The sequence below is a fragment of the Gadus macrocephalus genome, chromosome 11 (assembly GCF_031168955.1).
Source record: "Gadus macrocephalus chromosome 11, ASM3116895v1".
Taxonomy (NCBI): domain Eukaryota; kingdom Metazoa; phylum Chordata; class Actinopteri; order Gadiformes; family Gadidae; genus Gadus; species Gadus macrocephalus.
The window spans coordinates 957575-980180 of record NC_082392.1 but is presented as its reverse complement, the minus strand read 5'-3'; the positions used below and the strand labels follow the sequence as shown (position 1 = coordinate 980180).

At 51.7% G+C, this 22606-nt stretch overlaps 1 protein-coding gene and 1 long non-coding RNA gene across 5 annotated transcripts; both read right to left on the bottom strand.

The window, feature by feature from the left end:
* Positions 1–302: 302 nt before the first annotated feature.
* On the bottom strand, positions 303–1455 carry LOC132468069 (uncharacterized). The gene is made up of 2 exons (XR_009528154.1): positions 1315–1455; positions 303–565 (listed from the first exon to the last, which is right to left on the bottom strand). It is a non-coding gene; the product is annotated as an uncharacterized LOC132468069 (long non-coding RNA).
* A 704-nt stretch (positions 1456–2159) lies between these two features.
* LOC132468018 (apoptosis-inducing factor 3) lies at positions 2160–22155 on the bottom strand. 4 transcript variants are annotated; one of them, XM_060065650.1, is made up of 21 exons: positions 22032–22155; positions 21517–21995; positions 16938–17159; positions 12957–13170; positions 12401–12510; positions 11874–11983; positions 11626–11670; positions 10746–10842; positions 10548–10660; positions 9910–9996; positions 9125–9216; positions 8647–8777; positions 8003–8118; positions 7727–7798; positions 7143–7206; positions 6565–6641; positions 5519–5636; positions 4986–5084; positions 4512–4587; positions 3803–3907; positions 2160–3070 (listed from the first exon to the last, which is right to left on the bottom strand). In XM_060065650.1, the coding sequence occupies exons 3-21, from the start codon at positions 16966–16968 to the stop codon at positions 3028–3030; spliced, it is 1800 nt and encodes a 599-aa protein (XP_059921633.1). In that variant the 5' UTR covers positions 16969–17159; positions 21517–21995; positions 22032–22155; the 3' UTR covers positions 2160–3027. The 4 variants fall into 4 exon arrangements, with proteins under 4 accessions (XP_059921633.1, XP_059921635.1, XP_059921634.1 ...); XM_060065652.1 differs by having other exon boundaries at positions 21517–21989; XM_060065651.1 differs by lacking the exons at positions 21517–21995; positions 22032–22155 and adding an exon at positions 19601–19775.
* Positions 22156–22606: the final 451 nt, after the last annotated feature.

The following is a 22606-nucleotide window of genomic DNA, read 5'->3' as shown; positions in this document are numbered from 1 at the left end:
GGAGCAATTGCTTGGCATTTTGCAAGTAGATTATAAGATAAAACATTAAAGGACACATTGACCAGAATAACATAGTTGACTGTTCTTTTGATAAATGTTAAGGGTCTTGGGGTCCAGTCTTCCTTAAAACCAGACACTGACCAAGGCTCCAGGAGGAGGGCTCATGTGAAGCCATGTAACGCTGAAATAAAAACACATTTTAGCAGAAGGGGCTGCAGATTTGTTGTGGCTGAAATGACAGCAGCTGGTAATAATCACACTGATTGCCCAGTTCATAAACAATTGAGAGCTTAATCAGTGGGTAGTTATTATTGAAGATTTTTATTTTAAAGTTTTAGTTATAAAAAATACCATTCCAGTCGGGAGAAAAATGCATTTTTAACATGTGATAATTTTCATCTCAAAGCTCAAGTTTGCCTGGAACCTTTATCAGAAGATGACATGACAGCCATGACATCACATCCTCCTCTTCACCATCTCACCAGGGGATGAAGCAGGGAGCATTCAGGAAAGCAGCAGTGAAAACAAAACGCCCATTAGACAGACCGACCGTCAGACAGACAGACTGACCCCCCATCAGACAGACCGACCGTCAGACAGACAGACTGACCCCCCATCAGACAGACCGACCGTCAGACAGACAGACTGACCCCCCATCAGACAGACCGACCGTCAGACAGACAGACTGACCCCCCATCAGACAGACCGACCGTCAGACAGACAGTCTGACCCCCCATCAGACAGACCGACCGTCAGACAGACAGACTGACCCCCATCAGACAGACCTCCCATCAGACAGACCCCCCATCAGACAGACCTCCTCATCAGACTGACCCCCCATCAGACAGACCTCCTCATCAGACTGACCCCCCATCAGACAGACCCCCCATCAGACAGACCTCCTCATCAGACTGACCCCCCCATCACACAGACCCCCCATCAGACAGACCAACCATCAGACAGACCAACCATCAGACAGACTGACCTCCTCATCAGACAGACCCCCCATCAGACAGACCTCCTCATCAGACAGACCTCCTCATCAGACAGACCTCCTCATCAGACAGACCCCCCATCAGACAGACCCCCCATCAGACAGACCCCCCATCAGACTGACCCCCCATCAGACAGACCTCCTCATCAGACAGACCTCCTCATCAGACAGACCTCCTCATCAGACAGACCCCCCATCAGACAGACCCCCCATCAGACAGACCTCCTCATCAGACAGACCTCCTCATCAGACAGACCTCCTCATCAGACAGACCTCCTCATCAGACAGACCTCCTCATCAGACAGACCTCCTCATCAGACAGACCTCCTCATCAGACAGACCTCCCCATCAGACAGACCTCCTCATCAGACAGACTGACCCCCCATCAGACAGACCTCCTCATCAGACAGACCTCCTCATCAGACAGACCTCCTCATCAGACAGACCTCCTCATCAGACAGACCCCCCATCACACAGACCCCCCATCAGACAGACCAACCATCAGACAGACCAACCATCAGACAGACCCCCCATCAGACAGACCTCCTCATCAGACAGACCTCCTCATCAGACAGACCTCCTCATCAGACAGACCTCCTCATCAGACAGACCCCCATCAGACAGACCTCCTCATCAGACAGACCTCCTCATCAGACAGACCTCCTCATCAGACAGACCTCCTCATCAGACAGACCTCCTCATCAGACAGACCCCCCATCAGACAGACCTCCTCATCAGACAGACCTCCTCATCAGACAGACCTCCTCATCAGACAGACCTCCTCATCAGACAGACCCCCCATCAGACAGACCTCCTCATCAGACAGACCTCCTCATCAGACAGACCCCCCATCAGACAGACCTCCTCATCAGACAGACCTCCTCATCAGACAGACCCCCCATCAGACAGACCTCCTCATCAGACAGACCTCCTCATCAGACAGACCTCCTCATCAGACAGACCTCCTCATCAGACAGACCTCCTCATCAGACAGACCTCCTCATCAGACAGACCTCCTCATCAGACAGACCTCCTCATCAGACAGACCTCCTCATCAGACAGACCCCCCATCAGACAGACCCCCCCCCCGACCCCCCGAGCCTGATAACCTCGTTCCCTGAGTTAGTAACAGAGAGCCTCCCAATGCATCACCCCCCCCCCCCTCACCCTCCATCTCCTCTCACCGCTACAGGGCCGCTATGTTTTAGTCTTAGAACGTATTCTATGGTGCAAGCACTAGCAATTAAGTATATTTAGAATTAGTTTTTTTGCAGTCTATTAGTGACAGTCTATTAGTGAGGCTATGTCACCGAGGGAGTGACCTCTAATCCACGGGCGTTATGAGAACTACAGCTGTGCACATCTCAGTGATCTAACGCGTGACAAGGGGAGGACGGGGTTTGCTGCCCTGGCAGACAAAGGCCCTTTGGTTTCTTGTGTCTTTTCAACGGGTAACGATGTCTCTGTAGTGAAGATGTGTCTCCTATTCTATGAGTGGGACCATGCAGGTGCACTGCTCTTCAACGTGTTTGTATCCCAGGTTGGGGGAACATACCATAAGCAGGAAGTTGATGCTTACAACAAGATAGATATTCTGTCAAAATGACCCCCATTCGGGATCGTAGCTATGTACAGTGTTGCTTGTAAAAAATAGCCAATGCCCAACCCTGGCATCTTATAAACAATGTGTACACACAGGAGAAGAGCGAGATCCCAGCCTTCCCACACCGGTGAAGCTTTAGTGAGTTAGGGAAACACGACATACTGGCATGAAATACATCTCACAGCAGGATTGGCCCAACCCGAGTGTCACTCAGGAACGTCCGGGACTCGGGCCATGAGCCTCAGTCCTCCGGGTGCTCAGAGGGGCGGAGCTTAAACCCGTCCCGGGGGAGGGCCCAGGTCAGGGCGCTCCTCCGGGGGTCCCTCCCCAGCGGAGCCCCCCCCAGACCGGGGTGAGGGGTCCCAGCACCGTGTCGGGGTCCAGGGTGGGGGGGGCGGTCATACGGACCCTGGGGGCCACGCAGGGCTCCTCATTGAGAGCTTTTGTCGCTCAACCAGGAGATGTCTCCAGTCCTGCGAACCACACGACACACAGGGATCAGACACAGGCATTGAAGGGCCTTCAACGCTCAATGAGCGTGTGAAGTCTTAACGGGGAGCGTGTGAAGTCTTAAAGGGGAGCGTGTGAAGTCTTAAAGGGGAGCGTGTGAAGTCTTAAAGGGGAGCGTGTGAAGTCTTAAAGGGGAGCGTGTGAAGTCTTAAAGGGGAGCGTGTGAAGTCTTAAAGGGGAGCGTGTGAAGTCTTAAAGGGGAGTGTGTGAAGTCTTAAAGGGGAGTGTGTGAAGTCTTAAAGGGGAGCGTGTGATGTCTTAAAGGGGAGCGTGTGATGTCTGAAAGGGAAGGACTTTTCTATAAGAGAGCCCCTACGTGTGTGTTGACAAAGAATCAAGGTCTACCAGATTATGATCCGATAGAATATAAAATAACCTTTTGAATCAATTCAACAAGTATATGAAAAACAATATGAAAAACTAGTTGGTGAATGAAATGACGTACTGTATATACCGTTACTGAAGGTGAAAGAACAGTTGGCGTTATTCTGTTTATATGTTCTTACATACTGATGAACTCTCAATTGTTAAACTTCTGTAGTACTTTCAAAGTGATTCAAATCCCAAGAGTGTGTGAGGCCAGGGTGGTGTTGTATCTTTGGGGACATGTGACCCGGTGCGCTACGCTCAATAAGCTACGTTACGCTAGGGCCATGCCCCCGAACACCACCCCGCCCCCCAGAGTTAAGACTTACTCCACGTCCCGCTTCCTAATCAACTTCCCCGAGCCCAGGATCTCAGCAACGCGCGACACGATGGGGTCGTAGTTCATGCTGGCCACCGCCACCACCTCCTCACCCCTAGGCAGCGGGAACACGAGAACACGCATGAGCACACACACGAGAACACACGCAGGAACAAGCACGAGAACACTCAGAACAACACACGCAGGAACAAGCACGAGAACACTCAGAACAACACACGCAGGAACAAGCACGAGAACACTCAGAACAACACACGCAGGAACAAGCACGAGAACACTCAGAACAACACACGCAGGAACAAGCACGAGAACACTCAGAACAACACACGCAGGAACAAGCACGAGAACACTCAGAACAACACACGCAGGAACAAGCACGAGAACACTCAGAACAACACACGCGAGAACACACATCACCAACCAGGACTCCACACTTTATAAAAAGGACATGATCAAAGCTTTTAGGCATTATTTTACATTCTCATTCATTAAAGAAAATACTAAAAATGAAAGCCTCCTCTTTTATTATTACAACTATTTTAGTGTTTAAAGTGATATATATTTTTTTAAATAATGTTGCATTGTTTTATAAAGCTATCAACACACATTCACGTTTGTTTGAATTTGGAACAAAATGTTTCCAAATTGATTAATTGAAATTAATATTGATTGATGGATATTGATGTTCCACCTGTGCCCACCTGGTGTAGAAGGCCACGAACTTCAGCTCCTCCAGATCACCTTGAATGATGACGTCATCAAAGCCTTCACCGTAACCTTGGGCAAGGCAAGGTAACTTTATTTATACAGCACTTTTTATACACGAGGCAGACTCAAAGTGCTTCTCATAGAAACATTGTCATTCAATAAAATAAAATAATAGATAATAATAGAAGTAAAACAAAACATATGCAAAGTTTTAGAAGGAATAAAATAGATAGAAAATATAGGCAAAGTAAAAAAAATGCATTTTAGAAATTGCACCTTTGAGAAAATAGAGGTTAAACTCTGATCGACATATAACAGGTCCTCGTCTGACCGCTAGAGGGCAGTGAAGTAACTACTACCGCGGTGACAGAAAACGGTGGATTGGATTTCTGGTTCACTTTCCATCAAAGCCAGCGGACACATTGATTCCTTGATGATAGACTCAATAAACAGGACTCTCCGCTCACCTGCATAGCGGATGCTTTTCCCAAACATGGCCGACCAGAAGTAAGGCACCGTATGAACCTCTGCGGGTTTCCCCATCATGCTGAGTGCTGCCACTCTCCCTGATGGAAAGGAGAAACACAACACAGAAACAACGTCAATTACAGGCTTCAAAGTAAAAGTGCGAAGGACTCTTTACTCTTTTTCTTAAGGCTTTAGTTTTATGTACAATTGTGTGCGCAATGCTCATACTGAGAGATGCCCCGCTTCCTCCTGAAATAAACCCAAGTCATTGTCAAGCAAAAGCGCTTGAATTTTCTATTTTCTATTTTTCTCACCCTGTTTCTCTCGCCCTCGCTACAAATACCGAAACACAATGCAAATAAAGACTTCAAAGTAAAAGCCCCTTTACTACTACAATGTGTGTATTTCAGTGTGTAGTGACTTGTGCGTCCTCTAGGGGCAGCGTGGCGGCCCCTGGTCCGCCGGGCTGTTGTGTCAGGCCTGCCCCCCGAGGTCGAGGAGGAGAACAACAACACCAGGCTTCCATCCCCACCGTGGACGTGGGCCATCTGCCAGTGAGGAATGTTCACTTTCTTGTTGTTGCGCTGAGGGAAGGGGAAGGCCACCACGTCCCCGCCGGCGAACACCCCCTCAACGTTGGTCTGCATCGCCTGGGGGGGCCGAGACGTTAGCTTACAGGGTCGGGTTACCGGGCTGCTACACAAGGAAGGACTGTGACGAGCAATGTAACAGCACCTAGTTAGGGTTAGGGTTAGGGTTAGGGAACTACACTGAGGGGTTAGGGTTAGTGGCTAAGGTCATCATAGGGTTAGTGGCTAAGGTCATCATAGGGTTAGGGGTCAAGGTCATCATAGGGTTAGGGGCTAAGGTCATCATAGGGTTAGGGGCTAAGGTCATCATAGGGTTAGGGGCTAAGGTCAGACTAGGGTTAGTGGCTAATGTCATCATAGGGTTAGGGGCTAAGGTCATCATAGGGTTAGGGGCTAAGGTCAGACTAGGGTTAGTGGCTAAGGTCATCATAGGGTTAGTGGCTAAGGTCATCATAGGGTTAGGGGTTAAGGTCAGACTAGGGTTAGTGGCTAAGGTCATCATAGGGTTAGGGGCTAAGGTCATCATAGGGTTAGGGTTAAGGTCATAGTAGGGATAGGTTTAAGGTCATCATAGGGTTAGGGGTCAAGGTCATTATAGGGTTAGGGTTGAGGTCATCATAGGGTTAGGGGTCAAGGTCATTATAATGTTAGGGTTGAGGTCATAATAGGGTTAGGGTTAAGGGTAAAGGTCATAGTAGGGTTAGGGGTCAAGGTCATTATAGGGTTAGGGTTGAGGTCATCATAGGGTTAGGGGTCAAGGTCATCATAGGGTTAGGGGTCAAGGTCATCATAGGGTTAGGGGTCAAGGTCATCATAGGGTTAGGGGTCAAGGTCATTATAGGGTTAAGGGTAAAGGTCATAGTAGGGTTAGGGGTCAAGGTCATTATAGGGTTAGGGTTGAGGTCATAGTAGGGTTAGGGTTAAGGGTAAAGGTCATAGTAGGGTTAGGGGTTCGGGATGAAGAGGGGTTTGGGGTTCAGATCCAGACCTTGTTGACGGTGATGAAGCCTTTGGAGTCCATGTGGATCCCGCTCTGCTTCAGGAAGCCCGAAGCAGGAACCGATCCTGGAGAGAGGAACCACAGGAGTAGCGTTCTGTGTTAACGTACATACAACATATACTGCAACATATAATACTCAACACAGCGGTGACTCTGTGAGCCTAACTCAGGTGGCAGCCTCTCTGTGTGTGGAATGTCTCCATGTTGGTGGATTGTGTTTCTTCTCTCCTCAACATGTGCAGTACATTCACGTTGTGATGTCCTGGAACTCTGTGGACCTCATTGTGCTAAACCAGAATCCCATAGAAAGTGGACACGAGACTGATTCAGTATGATGGGTCAGTGACAGGTGGGAGTGTGTAGTGGCTCTTGTGTGGGACTCCCAGACGAAAAAGGTTTTGGGTTTGATTCCCAATGACCGCAGTTTACCCCTATAGGCATCCCTGAGCAACATGCCCCGGCCTCTCCCCGCCTGCACCTTGAGTCCAGCTCTCCAGTCCCTGAACGACTTACTGAACCAAAGGAAATCAAACATAAGGTCATCTTGGAACTCAGTTCCCTGTCACCTGTTCCGATGACGCAGACGTCGGCCCTCAGCATCTTCCCGCTCTTCAGAACGACCTCTTTGAGCTGCGGGAGAGAACAACAACAACATCAGAACTAGGTCACGGTCTGGGGGGCGGGGGGCTCAGGATTACACAGCTTTGAGGCCCTCATTCCTACGGTCCCTATTCGTGTGTGGATCAAGTACAAAGTTCACATTGTTGCCACACTCTTCAAAGTGAGGCTCCTGCCTTAATGTGTTCAGCAAATACTACTCCTGGGTTTGAGTCCTGGGAGATATTCACGAGATTGGCTGGGGTCTATTAGCCCTCATTCCACTAGCGGCCATTTTGTTTAGTTGGATGGCTATTCTAAACCTTGTAGAACTGTAGGAACAACGACAATGCAACGCATTACCATTATTTCTGATTCCACCATGTCCACCAGATAGCGTTCAGAATCCATCTGGTTGGGTTGTCATGGTCTCCCCAAACATCCCAGAAGGTTTCCCTCTCCCTCTAACCAACATGGCCGCCAGGGTGATAAGGTCTAGTTGGTATTTGGGGAGCAAGGACGAGTCTCGCTGTGTCTCTCACTTTGGAAATACCTCTCCATGTTGGCCTTTCATCTCCGAGACCTCGTTCAGCATGTAGAACTTCACCCTGTTCGCCTCAAACAGCTGCAAGATACAACGTACATCATCCCATTCATAAAGACACCATGTTCCTCATTCAATTATAGGACAGTGTGCTGAAAGAGAACCGTTGGATTAAACTCTGCTGGTTTGATATGTATATGTGTGTCGGTCAAGGCTGACGTGAATGCTCTCCATGACGGACGGATCTGTGGTCTTATGTTGTCCTTAAAGGGTAGAGGGTCCTACCTTCATTATGGCTTTCCCTACTTTCTCCCCGAGAGCCTTCTTAAAGGGGATGGACTCGATCCCGATGATGGACACAGAGTGGGCCTTGTCTGTGAGGGCAGCTGCCACCTCCATGCCTTCACACACAACATGAACAGTGGAACATGATGCACAACGTGAGAACAACACAAATACACCCTGTACCCTCTACCCCTTTTTATCACTTTCACATTTAGTCATTTAACACCTTTACATTCAGTCATTCATAACCTTTACATTCAGTCGTTCATCAACTTTATGTTCAGTTGTTCATCACCTTTACATTCAGTATTTTATCACCTTTACATTCAGTTGTTATCACCTCTACGTTCAGTCATTCATCATCTTTACGTTCAGTCATTCATCATCTTTACGTTCAGTCATTCATCATCTTTACGTTCAGTCATTCATCATCTTTACGTTCAGTCATTCATCACCTTTACATTCAGTCATTTTGCTGGAACTTTTATCCAACTTTTGTAACTACAAAGATTAGAAAAGTCCCTGCAGAAGGATGTTTCTGAAGAACGGCGTTGGGAAGAGGCTAACGGACAAATCAGAAACACGATGTGTGCTGTATGAGCTGGCGTTCACTGGACGATGTCAATGATCTAGCATCCCCTCACCGATGAAGGAGGTTCCCACCACGACGGCGTTCCTGTTGTTGGCCAGCCGGGCGATGCTGTTGGCGTCGTCGGGGGTCCCCAGGTGGAAGACGTTGGCCACGTCCATTCCCTGGTAGCTCATTGGTCGGGGTCTGCGGAACCGCACACCGTCAGTTCACTCAGTCACCCGCCCACTCTTCAGGTATGTAGCAATCTGTGCAATCATTCACCGTCCCAACCTGAACCAGTGGTACCCCACCTTGGGGTCCGGACCAAGGTGGGGTACACACCACTGTCTAGTTTGACCACTCGGTCAAACTAGATCATATCAAGTGCACCTTTTTCACTGAAGAAGAAAATCCTTCTAAAAGGTTTGACGGCTGTTTGCTGCGTTGGCTTGCGCTCACGGTGACTCAGTACGGGCAGATGTAGCTGGTCAATGGGAAACAAAGGCGTGGGAACCACTGCCCTCTATAGACCAGGAGTGTGTACTTCCTACCTGCTTCCGGTGGCGATGAACAGCTTCCTGTACTCCATCCTCAAGCCGTCCACAAAGGTCACCGCCCGCATCTTGACGTCCACGACCGCCACCTGCAGGTCGGGAGCAACGTGTTGGCTCATCGTGTGACGGGGGTCGTCAACAATGTAAAGACAGGAAGTGAACGAATCATCCTGGACTGACTGAGTAAGGGCTCACTTAAAGGGGAAGCTTGGCTGCTTTCTAATTCAAGAGAGAAGTGTTTCCTAAGCTTGTTGGGTAGATATTCTGCTCTGCAACATCAACTCTGTTTCCTCAAAAGAAACGCAGAAACGTTGGACCATTGATGTCGTTGGTCGAGGATGTGTGTTGTTCCGATTCCTGAATGGAAACTTTTCCAGGATTTTCAGCAGAAACATGTAAAATACTGGAGATTGGAAGTTTAGTTGACTTCTTCCTGAATAATAAAGATAGCATTGTTTCTTCATCGTTAGCGGTTCCTTTGTTGCATTATCTCATCTCTCAGATTGGAGAGATTCCTATTTTTATCCAACACTTTCCATTTTGAACCTCTCCCCCTCTCTCACCTTGTCAATCAATTTCAGTTGCATATGTACGAGTACACTTCCTGTATGATTACACTTCCTGTATGATTACGCCTCCTTTATGATTACACTTCCTGTGTGAAAACACTTCCTGTACGATGACACTTCCTGTACGAGCAGACCTCCTGCACGATTACACTTCCTTTACGAATACCCTTCCTGTACGAATAAACGTTGCCCCTCAGGTTGACCCCAACGTACCTCCTTCTCGGTGAGCACCTCGATGTCGTGGTCCTGCAGGAACTCAGGCGAGCGCAGCCTTAGCTGCTCAGCGGTGCTCTCTAGAGACTGGGAGCAGAACTGCACATTCAACAGCAGAGAACCCCAGCTAAGACTATTGGTGCCTTCACTCGCTATGGAAACCATGGTAAATACCAAAAGCGTGAAAACTTCACATATTTTGATGCACGAGCTGCTGAGATAACCTTTGACCTTTTTTCAACATGGCTGCGAGCAACGCAAAAACAACAACTCTACTTTTCATGATCTATAAAATATGCAGCATATTATTTACCGTTTGTGTTTTGATAAATCCTCTTCTTGCTGTAGCACATGAATTAGGCAGTCTAAAATTGTTTACACAAGTAACAGGTCAGGATCTGTGGGTCCGCCATGTTTCATTTCACTAAGACAACTTTGAGATGGGGGGGGCCATACATTACAAACGCAGACATTGCGCGAAACGTATCTGGAGTATTTCTCCCTCTCCTCTTATGTTGAACCCTGGTGTGTGTGTGTTTGTATGTGAGCGGGTGTGTGTGTGTGTGTGTGTGTGTGTGTGTGTGTGTGTGTGTGTGTGTGTGTGTGTGTGTGTGCGCGCTGCGTCTCTCTGTACAAACCTTACTCAGTTTAGGCCGGTCGTAGGGCGGGTGGCGGTCCGCCGTCACCATGACGATGCGGTCGGTGAAGCCCTCCTGTCGGAGCGTCTCCGCACACACCAGCCCGGCCGGGCCTGCAGCCCCCGGGAGGAGGGGGGGTTAGGGGAGGTGGTGAGGGTGAGTGGGTGAGAGGGGGTGAGGGGGTGAAGGGTGACTGACCTGAGCCGATGATCAGCACGTGGCTGAAGCCCGTGTTGGAGTTGATGACGGCCGAGCACCGCGACATGGGCTTGGAGCGCTTCTGAGCCTGCAGCGCCTGGGGGGGCGAGACACATCGTTACCAGGGGCCACCTCGTTACCAGGGGCCACCTCGTTACCAGGGGCCACCTCGTTACCAGGGGCCACCTCGTTACCAGGGGCCACATCCTTACCAGGGGCCACATCCTTACCAGGGGCCACATCGTTACCAGGGGCCACATCATTACCAGGGGCCGTCAGGGGCCACATCGTTACCAGGGGCCACATCGTTACCAGGGGCCATCAGGGGCCACATCGTTACCAGGGGCCACATCGTTACCAGGGGCCACATCGGTACCAGGGGCCACATCGTTACCAGGGGCCACATCGGTACCAGCGGCCACATCGGTACCAGGGGCCACATCGTTACCAGGGGCCACATCGTTACCAGGGGCCACATCGGTACCAGCGGCCACATCGGTACCAGGGGCCACATCGTTACCAGGGGCCGTCAGGGGCCACATCGTTACCAGGGGCCGTCAGGGGCCACATCGTTACCAGGGGCCGTCAGGGGCCACATCGTTACCAGGGGCCGTCAGGGGCCACATCGTTATCAGGGGCCTGGGACCCCCTCCCAGAGCTCCCATAAGGGCCCCCGCTCCCAGTGCTCCCATAAGGGCCCCCAGCCCCTCCCAGTGCTCCCATAAGGGCCCCCAGCCCCTCCCAGTGCTCCCATCAGGGTCCCCACCCCTCCCAGTGCTCCCATAAGGGCCCCCAGCCCCTCCCAGTGCTCCCATAAGGGCCCCCGCTCCCAGTGCTCCCATCAGGGCCCCCACCAGTGGTGAAATAATAAACATCTTACCTGCTTGTTCGCTCGGATGATCACCTTGTCCTTCTCCACCCGGACCTGAGGCACACACACACACACACACACACACACACACACACACACACACACACACACACACACACACACACACATCAATTGGTGATTAGAAATCCTTTATTAAGGGTTGTGTGTGTGTACGAGTCAGAGAGTCAGAGAGTCAGAGAGTCAGAGAGTCAGAGAGTCAGAGAGTCAGAGAGTCAGAGCCGGCCCTCAGCACTCACCTGAAAGGTGGCCAGGCTGTCCAGGCCCGGGAAGTCCTCCAGCTCCCCGCTGGCGATGTTGAAGCAGGCCCCGTGCCACGGGCAGCGGATGTGGCCTTTAGACAGCACACCTGCACACCAGGAAACAAAATCAGCACCCGACCAATCAGGACCTCACAGCTCTGGGGAGCCGACCAATCAGGACCTCACAGCTCTGGGGAACCGACCAATCAGGACCTCACAGCTCTGGGGAGCCGACCAATCAGGACCTCACAGCTCTGGGGAGCCGACCAATCAGGACCTCACAGCTCTGGGGAGCCGACCAATTAGGACCTCACAGCTCTGGGGAACCGACCAATCAGGACCTCACAGCTCTGGGGAACCGACCAATCAGGACCTCACAGCTCTGGGGAACCGACCAATCAGGACCTCACAGCTCTGGGGAGCCGACCAATCAGGACCTCACAGCTCTGGGGAACCGACCAATCAGGACCTCCCAGCTCTGGGGAACAGCCACTCAGGGACCTCAGGACCGCAGCTCTGAGTACCTTTGACCAGTGGCGCGCCGTAGTGCGGACACTTGTGTGCGATGGCGGAGAACTCTCCGTGTTCCTTGATGAGCAGAGCCCTGCCGCTGCCCACGTCCACCTCACGCATCCTGCCACGCACACACACAACGCACAACACAACACACAACGCACAACACACAACATGACAAGACACACAACACGACACACGACAAGACAAACAACGTACAACCCACAACACACGACACACGTCACACGTCACATGACACACAACACAACAATATCATGGTTACTGGTTAAATTATTGATATGTCCTGTTCCCCTGGTCCTTTATTATATGATGGTTATTGATTATTGATAAGGTGGGTCCTACTGTCCGTTCTCCAGGTCCTTGACTATATAATGGTTATTGATCATGTGATGGTTATTGATCATGTGATGGTTATTGATCATGTGATGGTTATTGATTATTGATCCGCCCTACTGTCCGTTCTCCAGGTCCTTGACTATATGATGGTTATTGATCATGTGATGGTTATTGATCATGTGATGGTTATTGATTATTGATCCGCCCTACTGTCCGTTCTCCAGGTCCTTGACGTGGCAGATGGTGGCCTCCACGTAGTCGCGGGGTTTGGAGTAGAGGCGTGGGGGCGGGGCCTCCTCGTCGGAGCAGTGGCCCGGGGCCCCGTTGGGCCGGCGGTCGCCCAGGGGGCTGGCCTTACCGTTGGGGGACAGGCCATCCACCTCCCTCTCCTTCTCCAGGAGGGACAGCTCCACCTTCACCTCCACTGGGGAGCACAACACCGTCACACTACAGAGAGGAGGACAGCTCCACCTCCACCTCCACCTCCACCTCCACCTTCACCTCCACTGGGGAGCACAACACCGTCACTCTACAGAGAGGAGGACAGCTCCACCTCCACCTCCACCTCCACTGGGGAGCACAACACCGTCACTCTACAGAGAGGAGGACAGCTCCACCTCCACCTCCACCTCCACCTTCACCTCCACTGGGGAGCACAACACCGTCACTCTACAGAGAGGAGGACAGCTCCACCTCCACCTCCACCTCCACCTCCACTGGGGAGCACAACACCGTCACACTACAGAGAGGAGGACAGCTCCACCTTCACCTCCACTGGGGAGCACAACACCGTCACACTACAGAGAGGAGGACAGCTCCACCTTCACCTCCACTGGGGAGCACAACACCGTCACACTACAGAGAGGAGGACAGCTCCACCTCCACCTCCACCTCCACCTTCACCTCCACTGGGGAGCACAACACCGTCACACTACAGAGAGGAGGACAGCTCCACCTCCACCTCCACCTTCACCTCCACTGGGGAGCACAACACCGTCACTCTACAGAGAGGAGGACAGCTCCACCTCCACCTCCACCTCCACCTTCACCTCCACTGGGGAGCACAACACCGTCACACTACAGAGAGGAGGACAGCTCCACCTTCACCTCCACTGGGGAGCACAACACCGTCACTCTACAGAGAGGAGGACAGCTCCACCTTCACCTCCACTGGAAGCACAACACCGTCACTCTACAGAGAGGAGGACAGCTCCACCTTCACCTCCACTGGGGAGCACAACACCGTCACTCTACAGAGAGGAGGACAGCTCCACCTTCACCTCCACTGGAAGCACAACACCGTCACTCTACAGAGAGGAGGACAGCTCCACCTTCACCTCCACTGGAAGCACAACACCGTCACTCTACAGAGAGGAGGACAGCTCCACCTCCACCTCCACCTTCACCTCCACTGGGGAGCACAACACCGTCACACTACAGAGAGGAGGACAGCTCCACCTTCACCTCCACTGGAAGCACAACACCGTCACTCTACAGAGAGGAGGACAGCTCCACCTTCACCTCCACTGGGGAGCACAACACCGTCACTCTTTACACAACACTCCCTCACACTGTGTTCCAGTTATTATCATTTATAATTATTTATCATCATGTCTACAACCCTTTTTTACCTACTTCAAATTGACCATCTGCGATTAATAAAGCACCTTCTTATCTCTAAGGTGAATAAGGGATGTGTATTGTTTAATTTGACTGCTGTTGCTATGTGATGTTTCAGTGAGGAAGTAGTTACTTACAACCATACTATTAGAGCAATTTAATGATAGATCAATCAACCATGCTAAACGTTACTAATGCAGAGCATAGAAACCAAAGGATTTCTGCGGAGTAGACAAACTGAACCGACCAAAACATTTTTACTATTTAGATTGGATTTATTTTTTATTTCGGGAGCTAGAACACTAATGTGGAGTTGTACAAGTCAAAGGACATTGTTTGATAATTGTTAAAATAAAGGTAAGGTTGTGTACTAGTTTTCTTTTCACTACAGCGAGCTTTATCTGTTGGACTGGAAAAATGTGCTGATCATTTAGTTCTTACTGAGTAATCTGGCAGGAATTCTGTCCTGCAGCGCAAGCCTTAATTAAAATGAATGGAAAATCATAGAAGGGACTGAGCGAGAGAGAGAGAGAGAGAGAGAGAGAGAGAGAGGTAGAGAGGTAGAGAGGGATGCAAGGAGAGAGAGAGAGAGAGAGAGAGAGAGAGAGAGGGATGCAAGGAGAGAGAGAGAGAGAGAGAGAGAGAGAGAGAGAGAGAGAGAGAGAGAGAGAGAGAGAGAGAGAGAGAGAGAGAGAGAGAGAGAGAGAGAGAGAGAGAGAGAGAGAGGGATGCAAGGAGAGAGAGAGAGAGAGAGAGAGAGAGAGAGAGAGAGAGTGTCCACATACACAGTATATAAATATGTAGAGAGAGAGAGATTGTGATCATTAGGCTTAAAAAGGAACAGTTCTCTGGCTTTAAGTTGCTCTCCAAATGGTTTGTAATTAGCTAAACGATGAATCCAGTCTCTTCATTAAGTCTGCTGTGTTGCCGTCTCGTTTCCTTTCTGCTGGTCATTGGATCTCGTCCTCTCTCACTCCGACTCCTTACGTTGAACCACTTTGTGTAGCCTCCTAAACCCTCACCATCATACCAAAGGCATAATTCTAATTATATATGTATATATATATACAATGCATAGGGAATTCAACTTTAACTAGTTACTAGTAGAACTAAAGCCTTCCCTGTGTTTCTCAGTGAGTCGTCCCTCAGGCTCGTCCTAAGACACACAGACAGCCTCTTTAGGAAGGCCGTGCGTCCAAACTCACCATTCTCTTCAGGTTATCTCCTCAGCTAAAGTTAGCTTGGCCTTGCCAGAGCGTTATGTGTTTAATAGACGTAAACTAATTAGTCCCTGGAGGGTAACACTCTGTTCCGCTAGACTAGTCACTTCTTGCACTGTGTGTGTGTGTGTGTGTGTGTGTGTGTGTGTGTGTGTGTGTGTGTGTGTGTGTGTGTGTGTGTGTGTGTGTGTGTGTGTGTGTGTGTGTGTGTGGTTGTGTATGTGCGTGCGTGCATGTGTGTTTACGTGTGTGTGTATGCGTGGGTTTGTGTGTGTGTGTGTGTGTGTGACTGTGTCTGTTATGATGTGTGCATGTGTGTGTGCATGCCTTCATGCGTGCATGTTTTTGTGTGTCTGTGTGTATATGCTTGCATGCAAAGCGGCCCTTCTTCCTTCCACTTCAAAATAAAAGTTTAGCATTGAGAAGATCCCAAAGTCTTGTAAAACACAGAACGAAAGGCTCCTCTCTGCCTCCTGAAGACGAGGCTTCCAGCAAACACCTCATCCTCCTCGTTGTGTAACCCTCTGGTGAACACAAAGGGAATCGAATCCCAAACAGTGCAACGCCAACACTGTGCAGTGGGCTGACCCATATTTATACCTTCTATAGCAGCGTGAGAGAGACAGAGAGAGAGAGAGAGAGAGAGAGAGAGAGAGAGAGGGGGGTAGAGGGAGAGAGAGAGGGAGAGAGAGAGAGAGAGTGACAGGGAGAGAGAGAGGGAGAAAGAGAGAGAGGGAGAGGGAGAAAGGTACAGAGAGAGGGGGAGGGAGAGATAGAGAGAGAGGGAGGGAAGGAATGAGAGAGAAAGAGAGAGAGAGAGAGAGAGAGAGAGAGAGAGAGAGAAAGAGAAAGAGAAAGAGAGAGAGGGGGGTAGAGGGAGAGAGAGAGGGAGAGAGAGAGAGTGACAGAGAGAGGGAGAAAGAGAGAGAGGGAGAAAGGTACAGAGAGAGGGGGAGGGAGAGATAGAGAGGGAGGGAAGGAATGAGAGAGAAAGAGAGAGGGGGAGAGAGAGAGAGAGAGAGAGAGAGAGAAGGAATGAGAGAGAGAAGGAATGAGAGAGAGAGAGAGAGAGAGAGAGAGAGAGAGAGAGAGAGAGAGAGAGAGAGAGAGAGAGAGAGAGAGAGAGAGAGAGAGAGAGAGAGAGAGAGCGAGGAAGAGAACAGAGAGAGATAATGAGAGAGAGGGGGAGGGAGGGGGAGAGAGAGAGAGAGGGAGGGAAGGAATGAGAGAGAGGGAGAGAGAGGGGGAGAGAGAGAGAGAAAGGAAGAGAACAGAGAGAGATAATGAGAGAGAGGGAGAAAGAGAAAAATAAGAAAGAGTGAGAGAACGAGAGAGAGAGAGAGTGGTCTACCTGGTTTGGGTTTGGAGAAGCATCCTCCCATGGTGGGCCCAGACTGAAGCCTGGGACTCTCCCAGAGGCTCTCCCAGGGGCAGGGGGAGGGGAGCGGGGGGTCAGATGCGGGGCCGCGGCTGCTTGGACGGAAGGCGAGGGTAGCACTGCAGGGGGTGTATGAGCATGACCTGTCGGTCCAGGCTGGCCATCGCACGCCTCAGCTCCTCCACATGACCTGTTCTGCAGAGGACAGAAGGACACACCTGCAGTCAGACAGGAGGCCCCACAGACTGTGTTCGGGGGCTGGTTCCCGTCGGCCACACTGTTGGGGTCACCGTGTGGACGTCAGCGCAGCTCTCCGACCGGACCCCGGCCCTCAGACACCCCGCCTCCATCTTGGAAACCATGGCAACCCAATGCACTCATCTGAGTGCTGCTGGTTCCGTGTTCCCTCCCAGGTAGCTGTCGTCACGGTTTCCCCAAAGAGTCAAGAACGTTGCCACGCCCAACATGGCCGCTCTGTGAGCGTCTCTGTGCTTGTGAGAGCTGTGGGGTTCCTCCCATCAGTCATCTAAACCTGGGCTGTAGCTGCTCACATTGTTGTGAGGTACTCAGACCTGATGTTCAAGGTGTGGTGTTGAACCTCCCTTTAAGCATCACTGACCCTGAATAGTCCAACGCAGTGACATTCTCTTGTTATTTATGAATCAAGACGAGTCAAAGCGATTTGGTATCTTAGTTGAATTGTATTGTTGTGGTGTTCTGTACATCTGTGTGCGTTTGAGTGGTGTGTGTTTGTGTGTGTGCGCCGGTGCATGTGTCGGCGTGTGTGCCTGTGTGTGTGTTGAAAGGTAAGTAATTGTATTAATTAGCAACATTTCCACACACTGGGTAACTGGGTGAAGGCCTTCTGCCCTGGGACTGTTAAACATTAACCGCAGCCCGCCGCCTCTCCCTCTCTGCCCCCCCCGGGCCACCGGGCCTCTTGTTGCTCTCAAAGCCTCTTGTTTTTGTTGCCACGTTCCCCCCGCGTTCCCCCCGCGTTCCCCCCACGTTCCCTCCACGTCCCCCCACGTCCCACCAAGTTCCCACCAAGTTCCCCCCACGTCCCCCCCAACGTTCCCCCCGCGTTCCCCCCACGTTCTCCCCACGTCCCACCAAGTTCCCCCCGCGTTCCCCCCACGTTCCCAACACGTTCCCCCCGCGTTCCCCCCACGTTCCCACCACGTTCCCCCCAAGTTCCCCCCACGTTCCCCCCACGTTCTCCCCATGTCCCACCAAGTTCCCCCCGCGTTCCCCCCGCGTTCCCCCCACGTTCCCCCCACGTTCCCCCCAGGCTCTCTCCCATGGGAGGTGTGTGTGAGTGCCAGGCCTGCTTCAGGTGTAGGCCTGTGCTGTTGCACCGTGATTCATCACCAGACCCACCAGGCTGGAGGCTACTTGTTATTCTGAGCGCATCTTAATGTCCTTGAAGTTCAGAAAGAGTCTCCAGCCCTGAATGGAGCCCTGCTTACAAAGTTACAGGGGGGGGGGGGGGGGGGGGGGTCTGACCGCAGCGCTCAACCTGTTTGGTCTGTATTCACATAGTCACAGATCAACATTTGTTTTACAGATTAGCATTTACATTATTGTTTTGGAGACACTAACCAATAAGCATTAATCATCTGTAGGGATCGAATCACAGTTTAGGTAAGACGGGATCGTTTTTACGTTGGTAGAATCGTACAAACACTCCAACCCTGTAATCCATGTGATCAACAGAGATGAGGCAACAGATTCATGGTGATTCATGGTTTTAATAAGGTGTTTGTTCATCCCATTCCTCTGGAAAGCTCTCCCGGGCTGGCAGGCCCGTGTGGGTGTCTGAGTATTCCTACTCACTCTCCATAGCAACCAGCCACCATCCCCACAATCCACCACACTCGGGCCAGGGGCTGGAGAACAAAGTGGAACAGCAACGCTTTACGGTTCTAATGCAGCGTGGAGCAGGTTCTACGCTGCCTGTAGCTTCTCCGGGACTCACAACGAGGAGACGTATCAGAGCGTCTCCCACACTGCTGTACTCTACACACAGCTCCAGAGGACAGAGACACAGAGGAGCCCCAGCCCAGGCGGCTTCGTGGGGTTCCAGGACCTGGAGATATTTAGTGCAGAAGCCAAAGTAGGTTAAGTCGATTTGGGCCTCACAACAAATGACGCAGATCTCAGTCCTGGGCCCAAGTCCTTCTAATAATCCTTCCTCTAACAAGCTGTCACTTCCAATCACTGCTCCATTAATATCAATATTGTCCCCGATGGACTGGAATGTCAGAGGAATTCAGAAATCCGGTTTCTCGTTGCTCAGTGGTCTTGGCAGCGGCGATCAATCCGACAACGGGAAAGCTTAAAGGAACGGAATCTGAATGGAATCCACCCCCTATCTACGACCACGGACCGACAGTCTGACACACAGCGCTCCAGTCTCTCGCCTTCCAGCAGACCAGTATGGAGCCGTCGCTCTATCACCAGGGACGCACTAATGGAGCTGGAGCTCAATGTAGACAACTACCTTCTAGAGTTGAGCAAGTTGCTTTACCAATAACAATAGTAATCGAACAGGCACCAGACACATGGAGAGAGAGAGAGAGAGAGAGAGAGAGAGAGAGAGAGAGAGAGAGAGAGAGAGAACGGATCTACATCACCTCAGAGTTGCAGAGCGGTTGTTTCAGGCCCTCGCGCTGGTTTGAGGGGTCTCTTCAGAACACAAAGTGCTAGACTCTACTGCAGCACCTCTGGATGACACGAAGACCTCGGACATGTCCTAACAACATCGTCTTGTTCAGTGACTTATTCATGTGAGCGGTGAGCGGGTCGAGCAGGTAAGTCACCTGAGGTTAATCATTAGGGGGCTGTTCTCTGATCGCTCCTTGATAAGGGCCAACAACTCAATGATTCCTGATACTTGACCACAAGGCTCTCCTTTACGGCTTGGTGTTAGATAACTTCACAGCTGGAGATCATATGTCTAATGTATAGTGTTTGCCATCTCCAATGCAAGGTCTTCAGCAGAATTATCAATGAATTACACCCAGCAATCAAGCCCAACATCCTTCCAATTACTGGGTGTTGGAATGGTGATCAGGACCCGACTTACGGTCATGGCGCTGAGTGAAGCCTTCTACCAAACCAATCCACACTACAGTGTGGTAGTTCATGATGTCCCTCAAGGGGTCTTCAGCCAGACAACAAACCCCCAGTCCAGTTGGTCAGAATCCTGTGGACGACTACCCTGAGCTTGACCCGTTGATGCAAGCTTCTCTCACCGGGGTTTCTAAATGACCCATCACGCAAAGGGATGGTAGGGACCGGTGAACCACAGAGCCTGAATGTACAGTGACTGCAGCCGGTTCTGTCCCATGAGGGCTGCTGGGACCACGGGTCAGCCAGTTCAGCGCAGTATGAATTCATAAGCTACAGGGGCCGCCGGCGGCCGGCTAATGCGCGGGGGCTGTGACGAGACATGGACCAGAAGCCTGGTCCATGTCTTCTCTTTCCCTCTCTTCAACGCTCTCTCTCTCTCACGTCAGCGTTTATCAGGAGGAGGTCAGGGGGATCGCTGCAGACAAGATGGTTCATAATGTGCTTTGACTCAACCCTCTTTATTGTGTCAAGTGCAGGTGAGCGATTTCAGAGTGGGCTGGTGTATACATAATGCATGGAGGATATGTTCACATCCCGAGGGAGGCTCGGAGTACACCTGTAGGCAGAGCGCTGTATGGGGTCGAGGTGGACCAGGCTGGAGCTCCGTGATGTCATGGAAAACTAGAAAGTCGCGTTTCCCCGAGGGGGGGGTCCCAGCCTCCATAGGAGAAAACAACTCCTGTGTTGACCAGTTCCACAGCATGCACCCCCACTCTCTTAACACACACACACACACACACACACACACACACACACACACACACACGCCTGCATGCAAACACAGACACACAAACTCACACACACAAACAAACACACAAACACTCACATATGCAAACACAACAAATGAGTCATCATTATTATTATTATCACGTTATCTTAAATCAAACACACACACACACACACTCACAGGCACAATCACACACACTCAAACACATGCACACACACACACACAAACACTCACATATGCAAAGAGAACAAATGAATCATCATTATTATCATCACTGTCACTGTAATGGATCCCAGCCCTATTCTGAGGGCCCTGCATGGAGCTGACCTATCAGCAGCTCAGGCCGGCAGAGAGCTGTGTGTCAGCCCATTGGCTCATCCTGTCTCCCCGTCACCCCGCAGCGCTTTAACCGTCTCATCGAGGTCCATGATGAGGCCCCAGAGCTACCGAGGCAGGGCTGTTAGTCTGAGAGCGCTTCTGAACCCCAGATGGTCCCCAGGGGGTCCCCAGGGGGTCCCCAGGGGGTCCCCAGAGCTTCGTCCCCCTGGACCAGAAACTTCCAGAGAACTAGAGTAGGACCGCCGTGGCCAGTGCAGCAAGACGGAGCGGAAAGTATCAGGACCGCCGAGGAATAGGGGGCCGCAGCCCCCTGATTCAGCAGAGACACACAGGGAGGAGGAAGGAGCTTACCCGAGCCAGCGTGGGTGGAGCAGGTGGAGCAGGTCGGGCAGGTGCAGCGGGAGTCTCCTGCCTCGGGGCGATCAGCGGCTCATAGCAGCGCTCCAGCCCCCCCAGCGGTCCGCTCGCTCTCTCTCTCTCTCTCTGCTCGCCCGCTCTCCTCCGCTAGTCCACTCAGTGTCCTGCTGTACCCCTCCTCCTCCTCGTCCTCTTCCTCGCTCAAACACTCCGCTCCTCGCACTCTGGATTGCAGCAGGGGCTGGAGCGTGTGCTCCGTCTCCACCTCCTCCACCTCCTCCTCCTCCACCTCCTCCTCCTCCTCCACCAGCGTCCAGCGGCAGAAGGCTCTGGTGGTGCGAGGCTCGGCCAGGCGGCAGACAGCAGCAGAGTCTCAGCTGAATGCAGTATTGATGGAGTTGCTTGTGGGGATGCTAACACAGCACGAATTCTCTCTGCTCTCTCTCTCTCTCTCTCTCTCTCTCTCTCTCTCTCTCTCCCTCCCTCCTCCCTCCCTCTCCCTCCTATACTCCCACCCTGTTCTGTGTGCCTCTCTCAGCCTTTCCTCCCTCTCTCTTTCTCGCTGCACTCTCTCCAGTCCACACTCTCTTCTGCCCTCTTTCCAGTTCACTCTCTCCCTCCCAGTCCCTCTCTCTCCCTCCCTCTTTCTCTCCCTCTCTCTGTCCCTCTCCCTCTCTCTGACTCTCCCTCTCTCTCTCTCCCCCCCCCCCCCCTTTGTAAACACCCCTTTATTTGATCCTACTTTCTCTTCAGACCTTTTCCTCCTTCAGATGCTAAACACCTGACGGGCCGGTCCAGCCTGATCAAAGCCTGACACCAGCCCCCCGCTGGGCTGTCTGCACCGCCTGCGTCCCCTGACTGCCTGGCTGGCTGTCTGTTCCCCCACTGACTGCCTGGCTGGGCTGTCTGTTCCCCCACTGACTGCCTGGCTGGCTGTCTGTTCCCCCACTGACTGCCTGGCTGGCTGTCTGTTCCCCACTGACTGCCTGGCTGGCTGTCTGTTCCCCCACTGACTGCCTGGCTGGCTGTCTGTTCCCCCACTGACTGCCTGGCTGGCTGTCTGTTCCCCCACTGACTGCCTGGC